Source organism: Cervus canadensis, chromosome 22 (genome assembly GCF_019320065.1).
Source record: "Cervus canadensis isolate Bull #8, Minnesota chromosome 22, ASM1932006v1, whole genome shotgun sequence".
Lineage (NCBI taxonomy): Eukaryota > Metazoa > Chordata > Mammalia > Artiodactyla > Cervidae > Cervus > Cervus canadensis.
Window position 1 is genome coordinate 24,997,868 of NC_057407.1, and position 23,443 is coordinate 25,021,310.

Sequence of the window (23,443 nt, forward strand, 5' to 3'; positions counted from 1 at the left end):
TTAAACTTTTAAAATTCACTGTTCTGACCTTTTCATTTGTTTCTTTCTCATTTAACTTAATGATGGTTTAGTCATCGAGAAAGTAAGGTATTAACATGTAATAAAATCTTTTGTTGTGTCAAATTGAAAAAAACACATAGTAAAGGTAATATGCCTTGGATTTATATTAATACTGTGGTTTATTAGGAATTTGAAGCATTTAGTGAATATTCTATGAAAGTATGTCTTATTCTCTTGTAAGTCATTCCTTGTCTTTTACTATTACATTTTATTTCATTTTTTACTTTCTTACTATTACATTTTAATTAGGAAGATGAGTTTCCACAGATTCTTTTCATTATGCTTATCTTTCTTCACATTGTGTTGACGCTGCATTCTTTCAGTAATGGTTAGAGAATAAAAGTCCTTTTAAGATGAAAATTCAAAGAATGACTTACTTCATAGCAAAGGTTTTTCGTTATATTTAGTTGTCAACCTTTTTTCCTCTGAAGTTTTATTTAATATGAAAACCTGTTTCTGAGAGGTGCTTTTCATGTGAATCAGTGTTAGATCTTTGTGGTTTTAAATCCTGCACATGTGGCCTAATGCATTACCTACCACTAAGTAGGAGATCAGCTGTGGCTTCTGAACAGCTCACATACTTTCAGATGGTTTATTGTTACACTGTTTCCTTTAATGATGGGACTGTAAGAGGTTTGCCATCTGACATACTTCTGTTTCCTATTTAACAATAATTCCATTCATCTAAAGCTGCTAAATCATCTACTACATTACAAAATGTTTACCTTAAAGGAAACTCAGGTGTTCAAGAAATAGCTTAGGTGTCTTTAGATAAGACATTGTTTTATACATTGTTTAATCAATAAGATTGTGTCAGTAGAACACCACTGTGTTTCTCCTTATAAGGTATTCTTTGATAAGTATTTGCAATTATATTTGAATCTTAGTTTCTCATTTGTTGTCTAAATGGCCCCATTTAAAATGTTTTAAGAAGACACTCACATTTTCTTATTGAATTATGAGAAAACCATATCTTTAGGGAAAAATTACCTGATGAGCAGGTTACTTACAGTATTGTTTTCTCATGGCTTGTTAAAATCCAAAATACATGCAGTTTTTTTAAAAAGTTGTCTTAGAATTAGTTATATATTACCATTTATTTATAAGGTATATAAAGTGCTTCAAACAGTGCCTGCCATACAGTGACCACTAAGGGTTTGTCATTATTACTCTTTACTTGATTTTACAGGTGGAAAAGACGGAAATGAAGGATATTTTTTGGTTCTTACACTGAAATTCCATTTTATCAGTGATCATTATTATAAACTTGTTTCCTCTAAAATTCTCTGCTGAAGATTTTCTTTCTTCATATTTAATTTGCGTGTATGCCATAATTTGTTTTTCCACACTTTGTCCTTTTGTGGTTTCTCTGTAGATTTTTTTAAAAACATGTCTTACTTAAGAATCTCTTCCTTTTCTTAAAATTCTGCATCCTTCTATAAACCAAATAATTTATAAAGCCATTCAAATTTTATGCATCTAAGTGGTACCAAATTTGAGAAGCAAAGAAATAAGCTGTATTGCATGCCTATTTAATAATGAAGAATATTGCAGTGAATTGCTTTTAAGAAATTCCCCCCTTTCTACCCCCTTGCCTTCCAAGAGTGAATGAAGGTGTTAGACAAAATTGACATGAGTTTCCATTAGGGTTTTTCATGGAATTTTTCATTATAATGCAATTGCATATTTACTTACTACATTTTAAAATATAAGTAAGGTGAAAAAAGAAAACCACTAAAAGGCAATTAGGTTTACTATTTTATGGCAGATTGTTCTATTATTATTTCACCCACTCTATTTTAATATTGGTTTAGATAGTGATTGTAAATCATCTTCTATAATGAACAGCTGTGGCATTTATCCTTGTATTTTTTTTTCTGAGATATATTCATTCATTCAAGAAGTATTTACTGAGAACCTGTTACATATCAGATGTTATTCTTGGGACTTTGATTCATTAAGACACACCACCCCTACCCCATCTTTAACTTCCCTACTTTCTCTTAATCTTCCAGTCTGCTCCTGAGTTAAGGAGTTTCCAGTAAGTTGGCCTATAAAGGATGTGATTTGTGAGAGGAAAAGACCAGTCATCCAGTTGGCTTATACAGTTGGTCTTTTACCTTAGAGTTCCCTTTAAGATGGGAGAGACTGTAGGTCGAGTAGGTTTGAGAGGAAGATCAGGAGTTGAGTGTGGACCTGCTCAATTTAAGATGTCTGTTAGACTTCCAAATGGAAATGTTGAGTAGGCAGATGTAAAATAATAGAAAATATGTATGTTGATCAAAATCCCTGGTTTTGGCTAGAGATCCTAAAGCCCTTCCAAATTCGTGTTTGGTAAGAATACTAAGAACATCTTTTGTTCTAATGTTTGGTCTTTGACCCCGGTTCACAGAGTTCCTAAATCCCTTAGGATTTTCCCGGTGATGGGAATGTCTTTTGCTCTAGTGAAGTGACTCATGGTGGGCTTCTGGATGTCCCCTGGTTGAGAGTGGTCACTAGAAAGACCATATTTAAAATACTGGACCTTTCCACCTCACCCTCCATCTTCTGGAGAGTGGAGGGGGACTGGAGGCCTGAGTTAATTATCCATCATGACTCTGTGATGAAGCCTTTATAAAAACCCAACATACGGGCTTTAGGGAGCTTCCAGGTTGAGCACATGCATGTATGTGCATCAGGGTGGTGCACTCCAGCTCCACGGGAATGGAAGGGCAAGACTCTTGAGGCCTCTTGTATCTCTTCATCTGCCTGTTCATGTATCTGAACAGAACTGTTTTCCTGAAGCCTGCGAGCTGTTCTAGCAAGTGATTGAATTGGGTGGATGGGAGCGCATCATGGGAACCTCCAGTTTGTAGCCAAGTTGGACAGAAGGTGTAAGTAAGCCGGGGACCTGTTATTTACAATTGGTGTCTGAAGTGGAGGGCAGTCTTGTGGGGCTGAGCCCTTAACTTGTGGATTCTGCTTTAACTACCTTAAGTTAAATTGAATTAAATTATAGGACGCGACAGAGGATGAGATGGTTGGATGGTATCACTGTTTCGATGAACATGAGTTTGAGTAAGCTCCAGGAGTTGGTGATGGACAGGGAACCCTGGCATACTGCAGTCCATGGGGTCGCAAAGAGTCAGACACGACTGAGCAGCTGAACTGACCAGCTGGTTTCACAGAGAATTGCTTGTGTGGGAAAGAACCTCACAGATCTGGTGTCATAAGTGGTGTGAGTGTGGTAGCTATGTCTGGAACTTTGTTCTGTTTCTGAAACATCATTTCTTGGGTCAGTTTTAGATTTACAGAATTACTGCCAAGATACTAGAGTTACCATATACCCTCTGTGTGTGTGTGTGCGTGCACGCACGCGCGTTTGCACGGTTGTCTCCAGCTCTTTGCAACCTCCTGGATAGCCTGCTAGGCTCCTCTGTCCATGGAATTCTCCAGGCGAGAATACTGGAGTGGGTTGCCATCTCCCTGACCCAGGGATCTAGGCAGATTCTTTGCCTCTAGCACCACGTGGGAAGCCCATTATATGCTCTATAAAGACAGTTTATCCTCTTACTAATATCTTACATCAATATGATGGGTTGGTTATGGCGAATGAACTAATACCGATACATTGTTGTTGACTAACATCTACACTTGATTCATATTTCCTTAGTTTTTACCTTATTATTTTTTCCCCCTAGGATTCCACCCAGGATAGCACAGTATTGCATTGGCCAAAAAGTTTGTTTGGTCTTATGGGGATAACCTGAATGAACTTTTTGGTCAACCTAAAATATTTTGTTTTCATGTCTCCATAGGTCCCTCTAGGTTGTGTCAGTCTCTAACGCTTTGTTTTTGAAGACCTTGACTGTTTTGAGGAGTTCTGGTCAACAGCTCTGCTTGAAGAATGCCTGTCTATTGGGATTTGTAGAATATTTTTCTCATGATTAGACTGATGTTAGGGTACTCACTGTCTACGAGACTTGTCACTGTTAATGTTGACCTTGATTACCTGGCAGAGAGAGTTCGTACTTGTTAGGTTTCTCCACTGGAAAGTTACTCTTTCTCTTCCCACACTGAAGGAGTGGGGGACTTAACGCTCCACATTATAGAGGACAGGGCATCTGCCTGAATTATTTGAAATTCTTCCATACAGATTTGTCTCTTCTCCCTAATTTAGTTATTTATTAATTAGTATGATTTGTGAATGCTTATTTTCTACTTTGGATCTGATCCATTACTACTGTACTTCTATGGTTTGAATTGCTCTAGTTTGAACTATTGGGTACTCTTTCCCTTGGCTCCTGTGTCCCTCTGACATACCCTCATCAGTGTGAGTGTTGAAGTTTTTTGTGTTTTTGGTTTTGAGTATTAATTTCTGGACTTAGAAGATGCTCCTGGCTCTTCATGTAAATTTCCTGCCCTAGCAGTGGAATCCTGTCCGGGTTTTCCCTCCACTCTCAGCTCCTCCCTTATGCCCCCTCCCCCGGCCTTCTCTACTGTAAAACATTTTTTGAATGCTTGAAATGTGTTCACCATTTGTGATAGGCACTAGGGCTCCAGGGTGACAAAGGATAAATTCCACATTACTTTTCCTGACATCTCAGACTTTGTATAGACCTGTCCTGGTGTATCTTTGTAGTTTTTACATTTTCTTTTTAAATTTTATCAATTTTTTATGTATTGATATATTTAAAACATATATCTTTTATCCTTTATAAAAGATGGCTTACATGGTACATATTTTCCTGTATTTTGTCTTTCTGTCTTTTAAAAATAGCTAAAGGAGGTCTTCATCCCACCTGTTAGAATTCTGATTCGTTCTTTTAAATGGCTGCTTACTATTTTCTGGTAGGTGATCATTTTAATGAATACAGCTATTTCATTGTTAATGGTGTTCACATACTTTTCTTCTGAGGCATTAATCACTATGAATAGTGTCGCAGTAAAAATCCCTGAACAGAAATGCTTTATTTTTGTAGGATGAATTTCTCAGAGTGGGTTTGCTGTATCTAAAGATATGTTTTTAAATAGTTGTTTCTAGATTGCAACATTCTTTTCAAACTAGCAAATCACACACCCACCAGGAATGTCTGAGAGGAGCCTTTCCCTTGCATTCCTGTCTGCAGCAGGTAGAACAGGTCTCATCAGTTGTGCAGATCTTTGATGTTCAGTGATGCCTCCTTGGTGGTCAGTTTGCATTTCTCTCGAGCGTCGTCTTGTTCATTGGTTGGGAACACTGACCACTGAGAGCTGCCCTTCTGTGAGCTTGTTTCTTTTTTGTCCTTTACCATTTTTTTCCTGGGTGCTCATTTTGTCAGTTTGTAGAAGTTCTTTGTGAATATTAAGCCTATGTCCTCTGTATTGGAAATATTTCCCCTATTTGTTGTTCCATCACCCAGTTGTGTCTTAACTCTTTGCGACCCCATGGCCTGCAGCATGCCAGGCCTCCCTGTCGCTCACCATCTCCCAGAGTTTGCCAAAATTTATGTTCATTGCATCGGTGATGGCATCCAGCCATTTCATCCTCTGACGCCCTCTTCTCCTTCTGCCCTTGATCTTGCCCAGCATCAGAGACTTTTCCAGTGAGTTGTCCACTCGCATCAGATGACCAAAATACTGGAGCTTCAGCATCAGTCCTTCCAGTGAATATTCAGGATTGATCTCCTTTAAGCTCGAGTGGTTTGATCTCCTTACTGTCCTAGGGACTTTCAGAGTCTTCTCTAGCACCACAGTTGAAAGGCATCGATTTTTTGGCATTCTGCCTTTATGGTCCAGGTCTAACAACCATACATGACCACGGGAAAACCCTAGCCTTGACTGTGTGAACCTTTGTGTGGCAGAGTGATGTCTCTGCTTTTCAGCACACCAAGTTTGTCATCGCTTCCCCCTGTATCTGTTGTCTGCTCTTCTGTGTTTTCTGTTCGCTATAGAAATCTAAAATGTTTTATGTAATAAATCTTGCTTTTCTTCTTGTTTATAGCTTTTGGGTTTAAGGTTTCTTAGATTTTTTTTTTTGCAGGTTTTTTCTTAATCCAAATGAAATTTTTTAAATTTACTTTTTATTTTGTATTGGAGTATAGTTGGTTTACAATGTTGTGTTAGTTTCAGGTGTAAAGCAGAATGCTTCAGTTATTTTTTTCTTTTTCAGATTCTTTTCCCAAATAGATTATTACAGAACTTTGAGGGGAGTTCCCTGTGCTGCACAAGAGATCCTTCTTAGTTACCTGTTTTATATATAGCAGTGTGTATATGTCAGTCCATTCCTCCTAATTTATCCCCCCGCCCCCAACTCTTCCTCATTGGTAACCATGTTTGTTTTCAAGGTCTGTCAGTCTGTTTCTGTTTTGTAAATAAGTTCATTTTTACCATCTTTTTAGATTCCACATATAAGTGATATCATAATGTGTTTGTCTTCTCTGTCTGACTTCACTTACTGTGATAATCTCTAGGTCTATCCATGTTGCTGCAAATGGCATGATTTCATTCTTTTTTATGGCTGAGTGTTATTTTGTTGTATACATGTACCACATCTTCCTTATCCATTTTTCTGTTGATTGATATTTAGGTTGCTTCCATGTCTTGGCTTTCGTAAATAGTTCTGCAGTGAACATTGGGGTGCATGTATCTTTTTGAATTTTTTATTCAGGTAAATGCCTAGGAGTGGAATTGCTGGTTCGTGTGGTAGTTGTAAATTTTTTTGTTTTTTGAGAAACCTCCATGCTGTTCTCTATGGTGCCTCTAACAGTTTACGTTCCCACCAACAATGCAGAAGGGTTTCTTTTCTCCACACTGTCTCCAACATTTATTATCTGTAGAATTTTTGATGATGGTCATTCTGACCTGTGTGAGATGATACTTCATTGTACTTTTGATATGCATTTCTCTAATAATTAGCGATGTTGAGCATCTTTTCAAGTAATTAGCAGTGTTGAATATCTTTTCATGCTTTTCTTGGCCATCTGTATGTCTTCTTTGGAGAAGTGTCTACTTAGGTCTTTTGCCCATATTTTACCTAAGTTGTTTATTTTTGGGGGCTGAATGAGCTGTTTATGAGTTTTGGAGATTAATCCCTTGTCAGTTGATTTGTTTGCAAATGTTTTCTCCCATTCTGTGGGTTGTTTTTTTGTTTTGTTTATGGTTTCCTTTGCTGTGCAAAAGCTTTTAAGTGTAATTAGGTCCCATTTAAAATTTTTAAAAATTTTCATTACTCTAGGAAATTGATATATTAAAAAAGATACTGCTGTGATTTCTATTATAGAGTGTTCTGTTGGGAATTTCCTCTGAGAGTTTTATAATATCTGGTCTTCTGTTTAGATCTTTAATCCATTTTGAGTTTATTTTTGTGTGTGGCATTAGGGAATATTCCAATTTCATTGTTTTTTATGTAGCTGTCCAGTTTTCTCAGCACTGCTTATCAAAGACATTGTCTTTTCTCCATTGTATTATGTATTCTTGCTTCTTTTGTCACAGAATATTGGTTCATGGGCTTGGTTCTGGGCTTTCTATTCTGTTCCATTGATCTATCGTTCGTTCGTTCTTTTTCTGTGCCAGTACCATACTATTTTGATGACTGTAGCTTTGTATTAATAGAATAATCAAAGTCAGGGAGCCTGCTTCCTCTGGCTTCTTTTTGTTGTTTTGTTTTTCTCAGAATTGCTTTGGCTATTCTGAGTCTTTTGTGTTTCCATACAAATTTATAAGTTTTTTTGGTTCTAGTTCTGTGTGAAATACCATTGGTAACTTGGTAGGGATTACCTTGAGTCTCTAGATTGCTTTGGGTGATATAGTCATTTTGACAGCATCGATTCTTCCAGTCCAAGAACATGGTATATCTTTCCGTCTGCGTCATTTTCGATTCTTTCATCAAGTGTCTTACAGTTTTCAGAGTACAGATCTTTTGTTCATAAGGTAAGTTCATTCCTAGGTATTTTATTCTTTTTGATTCAATAGTAACTGAGATTGTTTCCTTAACTTCTCTTTCTGATTGTTCATTGTTAGTTTGTAGAAATGCAACAGATTTCTGTATATTTTGTATCCTACAACCTTACCAAATTCATTTTTGAACCCTAGTAGTTTTCTGGTAGCTTCTTTAGTGTTTATATTTTGTGCCTGGAGGGAGATGGGGTTCTGTTTTAGTCTTCTAGTTTCCCATGGTGTAATATACTAGAACCTTTCTTTACCTTTTTATAAATTAAATTCTCTTACGTGTTGAAATTTATTATTAGATTGGTGCAAAAGTAATTGCAGTTTTGCATTGTTGAACTTTGCTGTTTGATATTGAAATACATTCTTAAATAAATGTGATTATGTTATACATCATTTTAGTGCATATTTCTCACTTTATGTTTTTTTGCTAATGATTTATTGCTGTTTGTTTATGTTTATCTTAGACTAGGGAAACAATGTTAGGCAAAAAACAAATTTGAGCTATTTTCTTGTTCGAGTTCAAAATGGGTCATAAAGTAGTGGAGACAATTTGCAACATCAGTGGTGCATTTGGCCCAGGAACTGCTAATGAATGCGTAGTGCAGTGATGGTTCTAGAAGTTTTGCCAAGAAGATAAGGAGCGCAATGACTGGCCTTCAGAAGTTGACAACAACCAACTGAGAGGATCATTGAAGCTGATCCTCTTACAACTACAGGAGAAGTTGCCAAAGAACTCAACATTGACCATTCTGTGGTCATTCAGCATTTGAAGCAAATTGGAAAGGTGAAAAAGCTCGATAAATGGGTGATGCAAATAAAAAAAAATCATTTTGAAATATCTTCTCTTATTCTGTGCAACAACAAACCATTTTTATATTGGACTATGATGTGTGATGAAAAGTGGATTTTATGCTACACTTAGGAATGACCAGCTCAGTGGTCGGACTGAGAAGCACCACCAAAGCACTTCCCAAAGCCAGACTTGCACCAAAAAAAGTCATGGTCACTATTTGGTGGCTGCTACCCGTCTGATCCACTACAGCTTTCTGAATCCTGGTGAAACCATTATATCTGAGAAGTATGCTCAACAAATCAATGAGATGCATCAAAAACTGCGATGCCTGCAGTTGACACTCATCAACCGAAAGGGCCCAATGCTTCTCCATGACAGTACGTGACCCAGTGTCACACAGCCGACGCTTCAAAAGTTGAACAAATTGGGCTGCAGAGTTGTGCCTCATCCACCATATTCACATGACCTCTAGCCAACTGACAACCACTAGTTCAACCATCTTGACAACTTTTTGCAGGGAAAATGCTTCCACAACCAGCAGGAGGCAGAAAATAATTTCTAAGAGTTCATCAAATCCCGAAGCATGGATTTTTTTTTTTTTCCGAAGCATGGATTTTTATACTACATGAATAAACAAACTTACTTGGCAAAAATGTGTTGATTGTGATGGTTCCTATTTTGATTAGTAAAGATGTGTTTGTGTCTACTTATAATGATTTAAAATTCACAGTCTGAAATTGCATTTACTTTTCACCAACCTAATACTTGGCTCACTATTCTGTTTTGTTAATAGTTCTATTTACTTTTAGGCTACAAATGTATTGATTTGATTAAAGTTGCTTTTTAAGTATATTCTGATATACGAACATGAATTCTGCTTCCCCCCACCCACCTCTTGCTCTTGTTTTTCAAAATACTCTTGGCTATGTATGTGTATAGTTTTCTTCCATATAAATGTTAAGATCAATATGCAATTTTTAAAAGATTGCTGTATAACTGAAAGTTATATTAAGTATATATGTATTAAACTTGGGAAAACTGAGAAGAATGCAGTATGGTTTCTACATTTTTTTCCAGACCTTATTTGCTGTCTTTTGCTAATCATTCTGTAGTTCTGTTCATAATTATAGATCAGTTTTTTGGCTATGCTGCATGTTTGTTGCTTTGTACAGACTTTCTCTAGTTGTAGCGAGTGGGGCCTTCTCCGTGTTGCAGTGAGTGGGTTTCTCATCGCGGTGGCCTCCCCTGTTGTGGAGCACAGGCTCGAGGTGAGAGGGCTTCAGCAGCCGCAGCACACAGGCTCAGTGGTTGTGGCACGTGGGCCTGGCTGCCCCACGAGCCTGGCTGCTTCTGGTATGTGGGATCTGCTCAGACCAGGGATCGAACCTGTGCGTCCTGCATTGCTAGGCAGATTCCTGTCTACTGCCCCACCAGGGAAGTCCTCCTATACCTCTTGAATTTATCCGTAGGTTTTGTTACTATTGTGAATGGTCACCCACCACCCCCATCCCCTTTTTTTATTTTTAGGAGCTTATAGATAAAACAGTTTTAAAACATATTGACTTGGTAAGTTTCTCAGTAACACTTGGGTTTTCTATGGCATGAGAGTAAGAAAGGTTCTTTTTCCTTCTCCTTTCCTCTCTTCTTTTTCTTGTGTTCCTACTGGTTATTTTATTTTTTGGTTTTACTCTGTTCACAACCTTTAAGGAATGTTGACTAGTACTCTTGGCTGATGGCAGTATTCTCTAGTTTCAGTTTTTTATTCGTGTAATTGCTAAGGCTTTGGTTGGGTATAGGTTTATGACATGGCCTGTTCATAAATCCTGGCTTTTATCATTACATAATGACACTTTATGGAGAAGGAAATGGCAACCCACTCCAGTGTTCTTGCCTGGAGAATCCCAGGGACGGCAGAGCCTGGTGGACTGCCGTCTATGGGGTCGCACAGAGTCGGACACGATTGAAGCGACTTAGCAGCAATGACACTTAAAAACATATCATTTAGTCATTTTAACCTTCTAAACCTAACTTCTGTGCCTGTCCTTTTAAGTGTTTTTCTGTGATTTTACTTTTAACAGAATATAAGCGGGTCTTATAATGTAATAATTTTATTTCTTCACCTATTATATAAATAATTTTTCTTTTAACTTGTTTAATTATATATTTTAACTTTTGGTTTCTTTATTTCCTTTTTATTTTTTGCTGGTTTGATCAAGTTATTTTACACTTCTCTTTTTTTGGTGCTGGTTCTTGTTTAAAAAATTTCCTACACATTTCCATCCCATGAGTAATTACCTTTTCTGTACTTATCGTTAGAAATATTTACTTACCTTTATTGGAACATAAAACACTAGTAATTTCTCCCCCGCAACTTGACTTCAGTATGACTTGCTCATTTTTATACCTTTTTCACTCCCCCCTCTCAGTAAAGTGAGAACTTGAGAATACTCGAGTCTTCTGCCTACCTCATACCTAGCTGGGGTCTGTAGGATGCTTTTACTCCTATTTGTAGTCCCTCTCTCACCTCCTGGATTTTCCTGAGACAGTTTAATACTTTTAGTTCAGTGGTTAGTAGATACTGCTTTGCTGTATGTATGTTTTCTTTTAAGAATTCTGATCTAGAATTTATTACATGATGCCAGACAGTTAATAATTACTAATTTGGACTCAACTGTATATAAAACTTTCATATTTCATAATTCTAAAAAGCAAGTTTTTTTTTTTTTATTTAGCACCTTTGAAATTAAGATGTGCCTTATAATTGATAGCTTCCTAGGATTAGATTTACAATTGTCCTTTGCAGCGTTTGTCTTTCTTATGGTTAGTAGAGTCAGCAGAGTTGATACAGATACATGAAACTGGATATAGGGAGAGGAAGCAAGTGCAAGAACAAAGTGTTTTCTTGCTCTTTCTGATGTCCTCCCTTAGAGTGTCTTTGTTCTAATCCATTTGTTCTTCAGTCAGAATTCTTTCACAGATATTTTTCTATATGAGGCTGATGGGTGGTACATTTTCTGAGTATCCACCCATCTGTTTTACCTGCTAGACGTGGTGTTTAGGCATCACTGTTTTCCTTTCAGTAGTCTGTTAAAGTTATTGCTATAGCTTCCTACATTGCACATGAGAAGTCAGATGTCTCTGAATTCTCTTCTCTCTAAGGTCTTGTTACCTGCAAGCTTCAATTTTTTTTTTCCTTTCTTAAATTCCTGAAATAGTTCAGGAATTTACATAGTTATGTCTAGATTTGTGTTTAGGGTAAAGTGAGCTCTCTGAATCTGAAGATTAAGGTCTTTTTTTGGTCTAAGCAAATTTTCTTCTGTTATGTATTGTTAATTGTCTCTTCTCTGTTTGTATTCTGCTAGAACTGCTGTTCTTCTCATTAAATCTGTCTTCCAGATCTCTTATCTTTTCTATCATGATTTCTATTTTGCTACTTTGAGCTATTTTTTCCATTTGACTTTCCAGACCACAAATTTGGACATTTGTCACAGTTCATTCTTTCCTTTAGTTTATAGACTGTATGGTTTATTTGGAAACTTGTTTTTAGATGCAGGAAGACTGCTCTATGCTGTGGTTAAATCTCCCTAGGTTCTTTTTATTATTTTTCTGACCCATGTTGGCCTCTCTCACTTCAAGCAGCTCTGTTTAGTTGTGGGTTTGTCCCCTCTGTCCTGACCAATCACTATCTTTTCGGATGCTCAGCCTGCTTATATGTGGTCATATCTTCCTTGAAAGCTCATCAGGGTCTAGTTCTGGTCTTGGCCTCTACTTATCAGGGAGACATGCCTTCCTCCTGTCCCAGGGTCATCAGATCCCCATGGACTGGGCTTTTTCTAGTAGTGTTAATTTACAATCTTTGTTCCAGGCTTGTTCCAAGAGGCTGGTCCCCAGGCACTAGGCTCGGTTCAGAGGGAAGAAAAAAAAAAAAAAGCAACATTTTCTAGTTCCCTCCTCTACCCTTCGAGGGATCCAAGCCCTCAATTTCATTTAGGTGTCTGCAGGCTCCAGGCCTATACCTGTTGTTGCAGCAGATAGATTGAAAATAGAATGGGGGTAAAAGGGACTGAGTTCATGTCATCATATTCTCAGAATCTTCTTCAAGCCTGGATTGTTCATTTTTTCTTTCCCTTAATGGCTGTGAGTATGCACTTTTGCTCAGACTTACCAATAATGGGGAGAAACGCATTCGGCATGCAAGTTGGAAGATCTGTGGGATAAATTATATCATAGTTCTCAATTCTGCATCTTTCTCAGTAAGATGATCTATTATACTTTGCTGCCGGGGGTTAAATGATTTGCAGTCCCTCCCTGCCCCATAGTCATGCTTGGCATCATGACTTAGCTTGGTCAGTGAATGTATGTGAAAGTGACAGTGTTCTAGTTCTGAATAAAGCTACAAGAGGCATAACAAGTTTCTATCAGCCCTCTAGCTTCTGCCTTTTGCCTTGAGAATGGCATGTCTTAGGTAAGGTCTGTTCCTTCTGATTGTGTCTTGGAGTCAAAGCTATGGTTTTTCCGGTAGTCCTGTATGGATGTGAGAGTTGGACCATAAAGAAAGCTGAGTGCTGAAGAATTGATGCTTTTGAACTGTGGTGTTGGAGAAGACTCTTCAGAGTCCCTTGGACTGCAAGGAGTTCAAACCAGTCCATCCTAAAGGAAATCAGTCCTGAATATTCATTGGGAGGACTGATGCTGAAGCTGAAGCTCCAATACTTTGGCCACCTGATATGAAGAACTGACTCATTGGAAAAGACCCTGATGCTGGGAAAGATCAAAGGCAGGAGGAGAAGGGGATGACAGAGGATGAGATGGTTGGATGGCATCACTGACTCAATGGACGTGAGTTTGAGCAAGCTCCAGGAGTTGGTGATGGACAGGGAAGCCTGGAGTGCTTCAGTCCATGGGGTTGCAAAGAGTCAGACATGCCTGAGCAACTGAACTGAACTGTGAGAAGACATGGAGCAAAAGCTACAGCCTGGGGGCGGCCATAGCCACCCTACAGCTGACATGTCATGTGAATAGGAAAAACAATGTATAATGTGCCCTCTGAGATTTGAGGATTGTTTTGATACTGAAGCAAGGCCGACTGATAAAATCTGGTTTAATTTTTTGTTCCTTTTTTTTAATTAGATAAGTTTTTTTTCCATCTTTAAAAAAAAGTCTGTTTCAGACCCTAAAATCTATTTTCTTTCTCCTAATCTTTTAACTGACTTATAAGCATAAGCTAGTGTTGTAATTAAACAGTAAATACCTATGGTAGAGTATTCACAAATTATATACTAGGACCCGACCTATGTAACCAAACTGGAAGAAAAGGTAACCAGTAAATCGGGGCAGTGTCTTCTGGTAGTTTATTACACTGATTTATCTAATACCTTAAACTCTACCCCGGATTATTTTTCTGGAAGCATAGCTTCTTTTCAGTTGTACAAAGTAGATTATTTATAGTTCTCAACACCTGGGCTTTAATGCTGTTTTCTACTATCATAAATGGTATGATAAGAGATAAGTGGAGAAGCATTCATAGAGTGGCTTTCAAAAGTTTTTGTTTCCTGGGATGTGTGTGTACAGTGTGTGTGTGTGTACGTGCATATTTCATCTTTTTGACTTAAATAACAAATTGAATGGGATCTGTTTTTATTCTTTTCGCTTTTGTGCTTAATTGATTACTCACTTTTTTCTCATTCAACTCTCAAAACATTGTTGTAACGAATACTTTTAAGTTAATTGTCGATGAATGAAAAGAGTATTCATTGGACTATGAACCAGAATACCTGAGTTCTACTGTTATCCTACCACTAGCCTTATTTCCTGCCTTCTCTTCTTCCATCCCTTTGCCTTTCTTCTATTCACTTACATAATAAGTAGTTACTGAGCACTGTCAGGCCAGGCAGTGGGAGATAACAAGAGGTAGGTGGACACCTCTGCCTTCCTGCCCGTTTCAAGCTTACCGCCCTCTTTCCTTCTGCTTCTCCAGCCTCTCTTCCTTCTGACCACACTGTAGCCTAGTCAGCGCCCTACTTACGCTGAGGCTCCAGCGTAAGTCATTTTACGGTAATATTGTCATTTCATGGTAATGGGGCTGCTTTTGAGTTTTCTTTTACGATCATTGGATTATTTTGGCGAGGTGGAGGGAGTTGCTGGGAGAGGAAAGAAGGAAGTGGGAGGGAGAGGTGGAAGGAGCTCCCTGCACAGCCTAACCACTGTACAAACCTGTCTTTATTTTTCATAATTCTTTTCAAGTTGTAGTTTTGCCTACCCAAAGGATGTACCTATGCAGTAGTGGTAACGAAACTGCCTGTCAGTGCAGGAGACGCAAGAAGCATGTGTTTGATCCCTGGGTTGGGAAGATCCCCTGGAGAAGAAAATGGCAAGCCTCTCCATTATTCTTGCCTGGGAAATCCCATGGACAGAGGAGACTGGTGGGGTGTGGTCCATAGTGTGGCAGAGAGTCGGATACCGCTAAAGTGACTTAACCCACACACACATACAAATGTTTTGAATATTAGGTGAGGTGTTTATTGCTCCTGGTTGGTCTTTTAAATTGTATTAATCTAATTTTTGTTTCTGAGAATTTGGGAAGCCATTGATTACAACATCTTTATTACCAAAAACCAAGTTGCTTCAGAAAGAAGCAAAACCCAGATAAATAAGTATGTGCCTTAGTTACCAAGGACAGTTGGTGATATAGTAAGTTAAATAATATACTCTCTATTATAGAGCTTCTTGAGGGATTGGTTACTCATTTTTCCTTGCTTTCTGAGTCAAGAACAAGATGGGCTGCTGGATGAGAAGGAGGGAGTGGTAGGTGGGAGAGACAGCCAAACCCTTCTTGCTAAAGCCATTCTCAGCCGCAGAAAAACATCTCAAGAACAACCTGATTATATTTTGTAAGGGATTAAAGTTGCATGCAAATGCTAACTGAGAACATCTGTTTGCTGACCCTGTGCCAGAGTTCTCACATCTTGACAGGAATTCTGATTTTGAAATTCTGAGTCTCAGGCACCTCCCTCAACTGCTCTCCGGCTGTTTTCTTAGAAGCCTTACATCAACACTGCCTAACGTGTTGGGAATGACTCTGTGAAGAACTGAAAATGAACATCCTTTGCTTTTTATACTCAAAAAGAAAATTTCAGGTTTCATTACCGAGAATTGTTCTAGTAGCTGAGTGATTAACCTGAAGGCTTGTGGGGTGATCTGTAGTTCATTAAAGAAGTCAGTGAAAATAAATGGAAAGGAATCCGTGTGTATGTATATTTATTGATTGGTCTTGGATGTGTTGAGTCTTTGTTGCGGCACGAGCTTTTCTCCGGTTGTGGTGAGCAGGGCCTGCTCTAGTTGCAGTGCCCACCCTTCTCACTGCAGTGGCTTCTCTTACTGCACAGCACGGGCTTTGGAGCCTGCAGGCTGCAGCAGCTGTGGCCTGCGGCCTCAGTGGTCGCGGTTCCTGGGCTCTAGGGCACAGCCTCAATAGTGGTGGCAAGGGCTCTGTTGCCCCTCAGTATACGGGATCATCATCGATCAGGGATCGACCAGTGTCTCCTGCATTGGCAGGCAGATTCTTTACCATTGATCCACCAGGGAAGCCCCTATATGTATATATTTATATAAAGATGGATTTTACTTAACTTTCTTAAAAATAAATGGAAAACTTAAAAAAATACTTCTAATTTTATTTAGGAGTCTCAACTAACATATAGTTTTTTTTTTTAAGATTGGTTACAGCTAGTGTCTACTTGTGACCTTACATTTACATTCCATAAATCAGACATATATTGGTAATTCTTGATACCATAATTCCGCTGCATAAGTAGTTGTTTATAGATCGCTGGAAGCAGGATTAAATCTTAATGCAAATGTTGAACATTTGCTCAGAGTCAGTTAATGCTGACTGCTATATTAGAATTATTCACTGGATACATGAAAGCCAGTGTGGTAATGTTGTTTTCCTTTTGATTAACTTATTAAATGGTAGCTCATGGAAGATATCTTTGTGCTCTGATTTTCCTGAATGTTAACACTAGGCATTTATAAAGGTGATTATATTGATGAATGGTTAATGTTGGACCTTAGCCTTCCACGTTGTTATTAGATATGTTCAGAAATTATATATTAACAATCTGTATGATATATCTAGAATCTCCTGTGTATCAGAAATGAATGATTAAACAAAATAATATCTTTTGAGGGAAGTAATTGGACATCAACTATTACGGGATAGTTAAATATTATAAAATACTATGCATTGATCTGAAATGATAATCATGGAGATATCTCCATGGAGACATTGTTTAGGGAAGAATTTAAATTTTGGAACTATATGTATACTACTGTTTAATTGAGGGGACAAAAACACTATGTTGAGATAAATGAGAAGCTATATCCCAAACTGTTAATGTCACTTAACTTTGGTTTAACTGGAGATGGGAAGCCCTGTTCAGCTTTCAGCTCTGGGCTGCTCTAATCCTAGTACACGGATTCTGATAATGAGAAGCTAATCGTCCTTTGTGCTTCGGTGCTGGTTCTGTGGTAGAGAATCTGCCTGCCACTGCAGGAGATGCGGGTTTGATCCCTGGGTCGGGAAGGTCCCCTGAAGAAGGAAATGGCAACCCACTCCAGTATTCCTGCCTGGAAAATCCCACAGACAGAGGAACCCGGTGGGCTTACAGTCCCACAGGGTTGCAAGAGTCAGACACGACTTAGCAACTAGACAACAACAATTGTGCTTCACTTTTACAGTTTTTTTTTTCACTTAATAAAAACTTAAGTCATAGGTAACGTAAAGAAATAGTATAATGAACCCAAAGTGCTCATCATCAGGCTTTGACAGTTACCAGTAATCTGTCATTTTTATTCATCTCTTACCTCAACCCACTCTTCACTGCTATTGTATTTTTCATAGTGTGTTTGTAGATAGCATTTGTATATGTTGAAATGCACACATCATAGATACACACTTTTCAAGAGAGGATATATTCGTAATCCACACCCTATTATGATATTGAATATTTCCATATCTCTAGAATGTTTTCTGATATCCCATCCCAGTTACTTGGCCCATCAGGTTAGTTTTCCCTTTCCCTAGAACTTTCTGTAAATAGAGTCTTGCAGTATAAATCCTTTTTGTGTGTCTGGCTTCTTTTCCTCAGCATAGCATAGGTGAGAATCATCAGTGTTACAGCATGTATTGGTAGTTCTTTCCACTTTATTCCTAATATTTCATTGTATGAATATACCACAGTTTATATGTCTTTTTTTCTGTTGATGGTCATTACCTATCATGATTAAGGCTACTTTGACGTACATATACCGATCTTACCACAGGCATATATTGTTACTGCTCTTGAATAAATACGTAGGTGTGGAATTTCTGGATCAAATAAAAGCTGAGCAAACTCCTTTTGAGAGGGACTGTCCCATTTTGAGTTCCCACTGGCAAAACATGCGAGTTGTGGTCGCTGCACAGTCCTTGCCTTTATTTGGTTGTGTCAGCCTTTTTATCTCAGCCGTTCTAGTGCGTGTATAATGGTGCCTCAGTGTGTGCTTTTCAAAAAACAGCTTTTAAATTGTGGTAAAATAGGTGTCACATGAAATTTGCCAGTTTAACCACTTTTAAGTAGCCCACCAGGCTCCTCTGTCCATGGGGTTTCCCAGGTAAGAATAGTTGAATGACTTGCCATTTTCTACTCCAGGGGACCTTCCTGGCCTAGGGATCAAACCCATGTCTCTTGTATCTCTTTTGTTGCAGGCAGACCCTTTACCACTGAGCCACCAGGGAAGTCTTTGAGGAAGTTGTCCTTTCCCCATTGAATGTTGTTGGCATTATTGTTAGAGATCATTTGAACATATAGGCAAGGGTTTAGTTCTGGACTCTCCGTTCTGTCCCGTTGTCTGTTACCGCCGCACTGATTTGCTTCCTGCATACAGGTTTTAATACTCTTAGTGCTTTTGCCTCTGAGATTAACTTTTACTTGAGAATCAAACTGCTCACCGTCATCTCCTCTAATTTAGATTTTGTTACTCTTGGGTCCACTTAGTGCTGTATTTGGAAAGATACTTCCAGAATTTTAGTATGGTTTATAGACCTGTGGGGTGAGTCACTTTAAATTTTTTCTACTTTTAGGTTAATTTCCTTTATTAGGTATACATTCTGTTCTCTATATATAGTTGTGTGTAAGTGAATTATAGTTGCTAAGTTAAAAAAATCAATATGTATTATTAGAATTCTTTGCTGGTATGTCAAATGCTAGCAGACCAGATTTGAATGAGTCTCTCTCTTTTTTTTATAAAAGAATAGTAGTCACTTTGGGGAAAAATACTTTCTGGTCTTCAAATTCAGTTGTCCTTGGTTACCACTGGGCTTGAGTGGAAAAAACCAGAATATGTAACAGAAGATCTGGCCTTGTTATCTTTGCAACACTAGAATGGAAAACCTGAAATCAAACACAGAAATTTGGACACTGTCTTGCAGCAGAAAGGAGACTTCCTTTGGGTCACTTGTAGGATCCATTGTATTCTTTGCAGCTTACAATCAAGTCTTTTTTTTTTTTTTTTAACATGTTGGTATTCTATTAATAATTTGGAAGATTATTAAGACATAGAATTCTAGAGCAAATGAGACTTTAGAAATCATATCTTCATATCCCTTCAGTTATCTTGTAAATCACATTATTTGATCAAGGACTATAGGGTTATAGGCATTTAAGATCACAGGATTGTCAGCACTGATTGGCTTCAAAGATAATTTTAGTAGAAGCACTTGGTAATAGATAAAAGTGTGCCGATTATATAATTTTTGTACCTTCTTTATTTCATTAGTAATGCCCAACACTTCCTTCCCCTGTTTACCACTCAGCTTTCACTTTCTCTGCTTTCTGAATCCTTGTATGCACTCTTGTGTAGAATTATTGCTGTGTTTATTACCAGTGGAATCCGTGGTGAATTCTAGCAGGTTCTCCCTCCTCTACATCTGCCTCTTTGATGGTAGTTGGGTTTACTGCTGCTCGCTTATTAGTGTCCTGGGTCTTAGCAGCCTTATTCAAACAAAATATCTTAAATGGAGTCATTAAAAAGGTCACAACAGTGAGCCATTTTTGTAACTTTTGGTGCAGTAAAATGGGTATATTGTGTTTTGGAATACAAGACCTCTGAGTGCAGCTATTCATTTTCTTCATCTATAAAACATTTTAGAATAACAGCTTACATCTGTTTAGGGTTTAAGATTCCACGTTTTGAAGAAACATCATTGTTTTGAAACTACAAACCAGACCTGGGGAGGGAACTCGCTTTCTGACTGGCCCAAGTTGGGAGTGTTTGTTTTAGCTGGGGAGCCATATTTGCTGGCAGAACTACTGTAACATGTGTGGAGCACATTTTCATTATTTCTTCATATTGTAAATGACAAGACACATTCAATATGAATTTGACCTGAAGAATGTTTGAAACATTTTCACACATCACGAGTTTATCTTATGAGGGATATTTCATTACCAGAAGTCAAAAATATATTTAATTATTCAAGCATTTACAGCACATTTAATTACCTGAGACTGTCAGTTAATCTTGTTTTAGAGTAAAGTTGGGATTTACTGTCGGCTGACTTTTTGAAATAAATACTCTGTGGAATAGTTTTGGCCATTTCAAATGTGTGATTTCAAAATTACTTCTTTAAATTGAAGTAACAAAGTAATGAATAACTCTTAATAGAGAAAAATGGGCAAAATGTCCATCTATAGTATTCAAAATCTGGTATTATTTATTAAGTATCAAAAAAGTGCCAATAGCATACAATGCAGTTTTATGGGTTAATTTTAATCAAGAAGTGAGGAAAGCTAGCATGGACCATTACAATAAGTTATAAGGTGTTTTTCATCTTATAACTGTGACATATGTACATTCTTGTTAAAGTGTAGTATATTTACATTTGGTAGGAGACAACACAAAGAAGAAAATTAAAATCATCTGTAATCCCACTTTTCATACTGTTCATGGGGTTCTCAAGGCAAGAATACTGAAGTGGTTTGCCATTCATGAGAAGGGGTGACAGAATGGGGTGGTTGGATGGCATCACGGACTCAATGGACAGGAGTGTGGGCAAGCTCTGAGAGACAGTGACGGACAGAGAAGCCTGGTATGCTGCAGTTCATGGGGGTCACAGAATCAGACAGTACTTAGCGACTGAACAAAAACAATAATCCCACTAACTGTTAGTCCTCTTTGGCATTTTGTTACATATTATAAATTTTTTAAAATGGTGGTCCGGTGGTTTGGACTCAACACTTCCACTGCAGGGGGCCCAGGTTTGATCCCTGGTTGGGGAACTGAGATCCCGCAAGTGTGCGGTAGAGCCAAAAAAAGAAAAAGAAAACTACAGTCAGTTTTTTTTTGGTTTTGATAATTGAAAATACAGCACTCTAGTGTCAGAATGGATGGTGTCAGAAGCTTTCATGGTTTGGTAACAGAAACTCAAGTAAATTTATCTCCTGTTATGGTACTCTGATGTACAGGGTGGGGTGCTGCTTAATTATGAAGATGACAGACTTCTCTGAGACTCTTAGGTTGTCAGCTTAAACTAGTTCAGTGACATAGGCTTTTTTATTTTTATTTTTTTCCTCACTGCCATTTCCTGCCTGAATGGAAGGCCCAGTTTCTTTCTGTGGACACTTGTCAAGCCCAGGGCCACTATTTCTTCAAGCAGAGGAAGAAGCTGATACTAGACTCTTAATTTCTGATTAAATGTAAATATTTTAGAAATAAGTTAGCACTCTGAATTCACGGGAAGATAAATACTCATTAATCTCTTCAACATTGTGGTCTACACACACACCCACACACCCACACACACCCCTGTGCCTATTGTTACTGGTCAGAGTCCACATTTACTCTTCACTGACAGCTGATCTGGGTACAGAGCAGCAGTTCTGGGGCCATAGTCTGCTTGAGCAGAATCGTCTCTTTCTCGGGACCAGTGCACAGTGCGTGGAGATTATCTAGGCTACTGGGTAGGGTCCCCTTGGAGTTCAGGTATTTTTATTTTAGGAAATATGAAGGTAGGGTCCTTTTTTTTTAGAATTTTAGAAGATTTAGTTAAAAGCACATGGATTGTACTGGGGGTGAATTTATATGCAGATAAATCCAGTTTAGGTGTCTTAGGTAGTTTAGTAGTCAGATGGTCTGGGCTTCTTTCTTCTTAACTCTTTGTCTTTAGGCAAGTTAAACAGCTTCTCTGAAGCTCCATCCCTCATCTGTAAAATGGGGATGGTAATGATACGCGTCTCACGGGGTTGTTGTGAAGATTCAGTGAAATAAGAACTATGAAGTGCTAATAGAGACTTAGAAAACTCCAGTGAACCTAAGGATGGCGGGCACTGGTTTGGTGGCCGGGGAGGTTGTGGTGGATGCGCTGCCGTATTTTGATCAGGGTTACGAAGCGCCTGGTGTTCGCGAAGCGGCTGCGGCATTGGTGGAGGAGGAAACTCGCAGATACCGACCTACGAAGATCTATCTAAGCTACCTGACGGCCCCAGATTATTCTGCTTTTGAGACAGACATAATGAGAAATGAATTTGAAAGACTGGCTGCTCGACAACCAATTGAATTGCTCAGTATGAAACGATATGAACTTCCAGCCCCTTCCTCGGGTCAGAAAAATGACATTACTGCATGGCAAGAGTGCGTAAACAATTCTGTGGCGCAGTTAGAGCATCAGGCAGTCCGAATTGAGAATTTGGAACTAATGTCCCAGTATGGATGCAATGCCTGGAAAGTGTATAATGAAAATCTAGTTCATATGATTGAGCACGCACAGAAAGAGCTTCAGAAGTTAAGGAAACATATTCAAGACTTAAACTGGCAACCAAAGAACATGCAACTCACAGCTGGATCTAAATTAAGAGAAATGGAGTCAACCTGGGTATCCCTGGTCAGTAAGAATTATGAGATTGAAAGGACTATTGTACAATTAGAAAATGAGCTCTTTCAAATGAAGCAGCAACACGGAGAGGCAAACAAAGAAAACATACGGCAAGACTTCTGAAGTAGACTGGCTTGGTGGGTAGAGTGGAAGGTACGTTGGGCTTTCACAGAACATCAGGCATCTTAACTATGAAGAACATCAGCATCTTTTGGAAGCCATCAGTGGTTATATGTTTAGAAACCGTAAATGTGGATAGTTGTATTCTGTTTGTACATTTTAGCAAAATAAAAAACTTCAACATGGAAAAAAAAAAAAAGAACTATGAAGTGCTAATAGACACAGTTCCTGGCATGTGAAACGTGCTTGGTAACAATTCTAGCTTATCAATACACATCTGACTGTAAATCTTTTAAGTGCATTGATTGTCTTCATGCTAGAGATGACTCTTGTCCCTGACGAAGCTTGAGACTAAATCAGGCTCTCAGGCCACCTCTGCTCCTGTCTGCTCAGAGCCCTCACTCATCCAGCACAGAGAAGCATTGCTTCCCTCCCATGCTGGGCTCTGGCCCTGGATCCGTCTTCTCAGCTTCCCCCTGCAAGCGGCTCTGCCTGCCTCCTCTTCCCTCTCTCCTGCTCTGTCCCTCCATCCACCTGCCTCACCCCTCTGTTTTTCTTCCTTCCACCCCCTCCATCCCTTCTTTCTCCTCTTTTCTCCTTCTTTTTCTCCTTCTTTCTCCTCTTTTCCTCTCTCCCCTTTCTTCTTTCCT

General features: G+C 38.5%; 2 protein-coding genes across 9 annotated transcripts in view; both read left to right on the plus strand.

Moving 5' to 3' along the window:
* The window catches only part of SLC25A26 (solute carrier family 25 member 26), a 119,100-nt gene that overhangs the window by 57,169 nt on the left and 38,488 nt on the right, over nt 1–23,443 (plus strand). The window lies entirely within an intron of this gene.
* Nucleotides 20,889–23,333, plus strand: LOC122425161 (pre-mRNA-splicing factor SPF27-like). The gene is made up of 2 exons (XM_043443562.1): nt 20,889–21,017; nt 21,052–23,333. Exon 2 carries the CDS (start codon nt 22,119–22,121, stop codon nt 22,794–22,796), a length of 678 nt encoding a protein of 225 aa, XP_043299497.1. The 5' UTR covers nt 20,889–21,017; nt 21,052–22,118; the 3' UTR covers nt 22,797–23,333.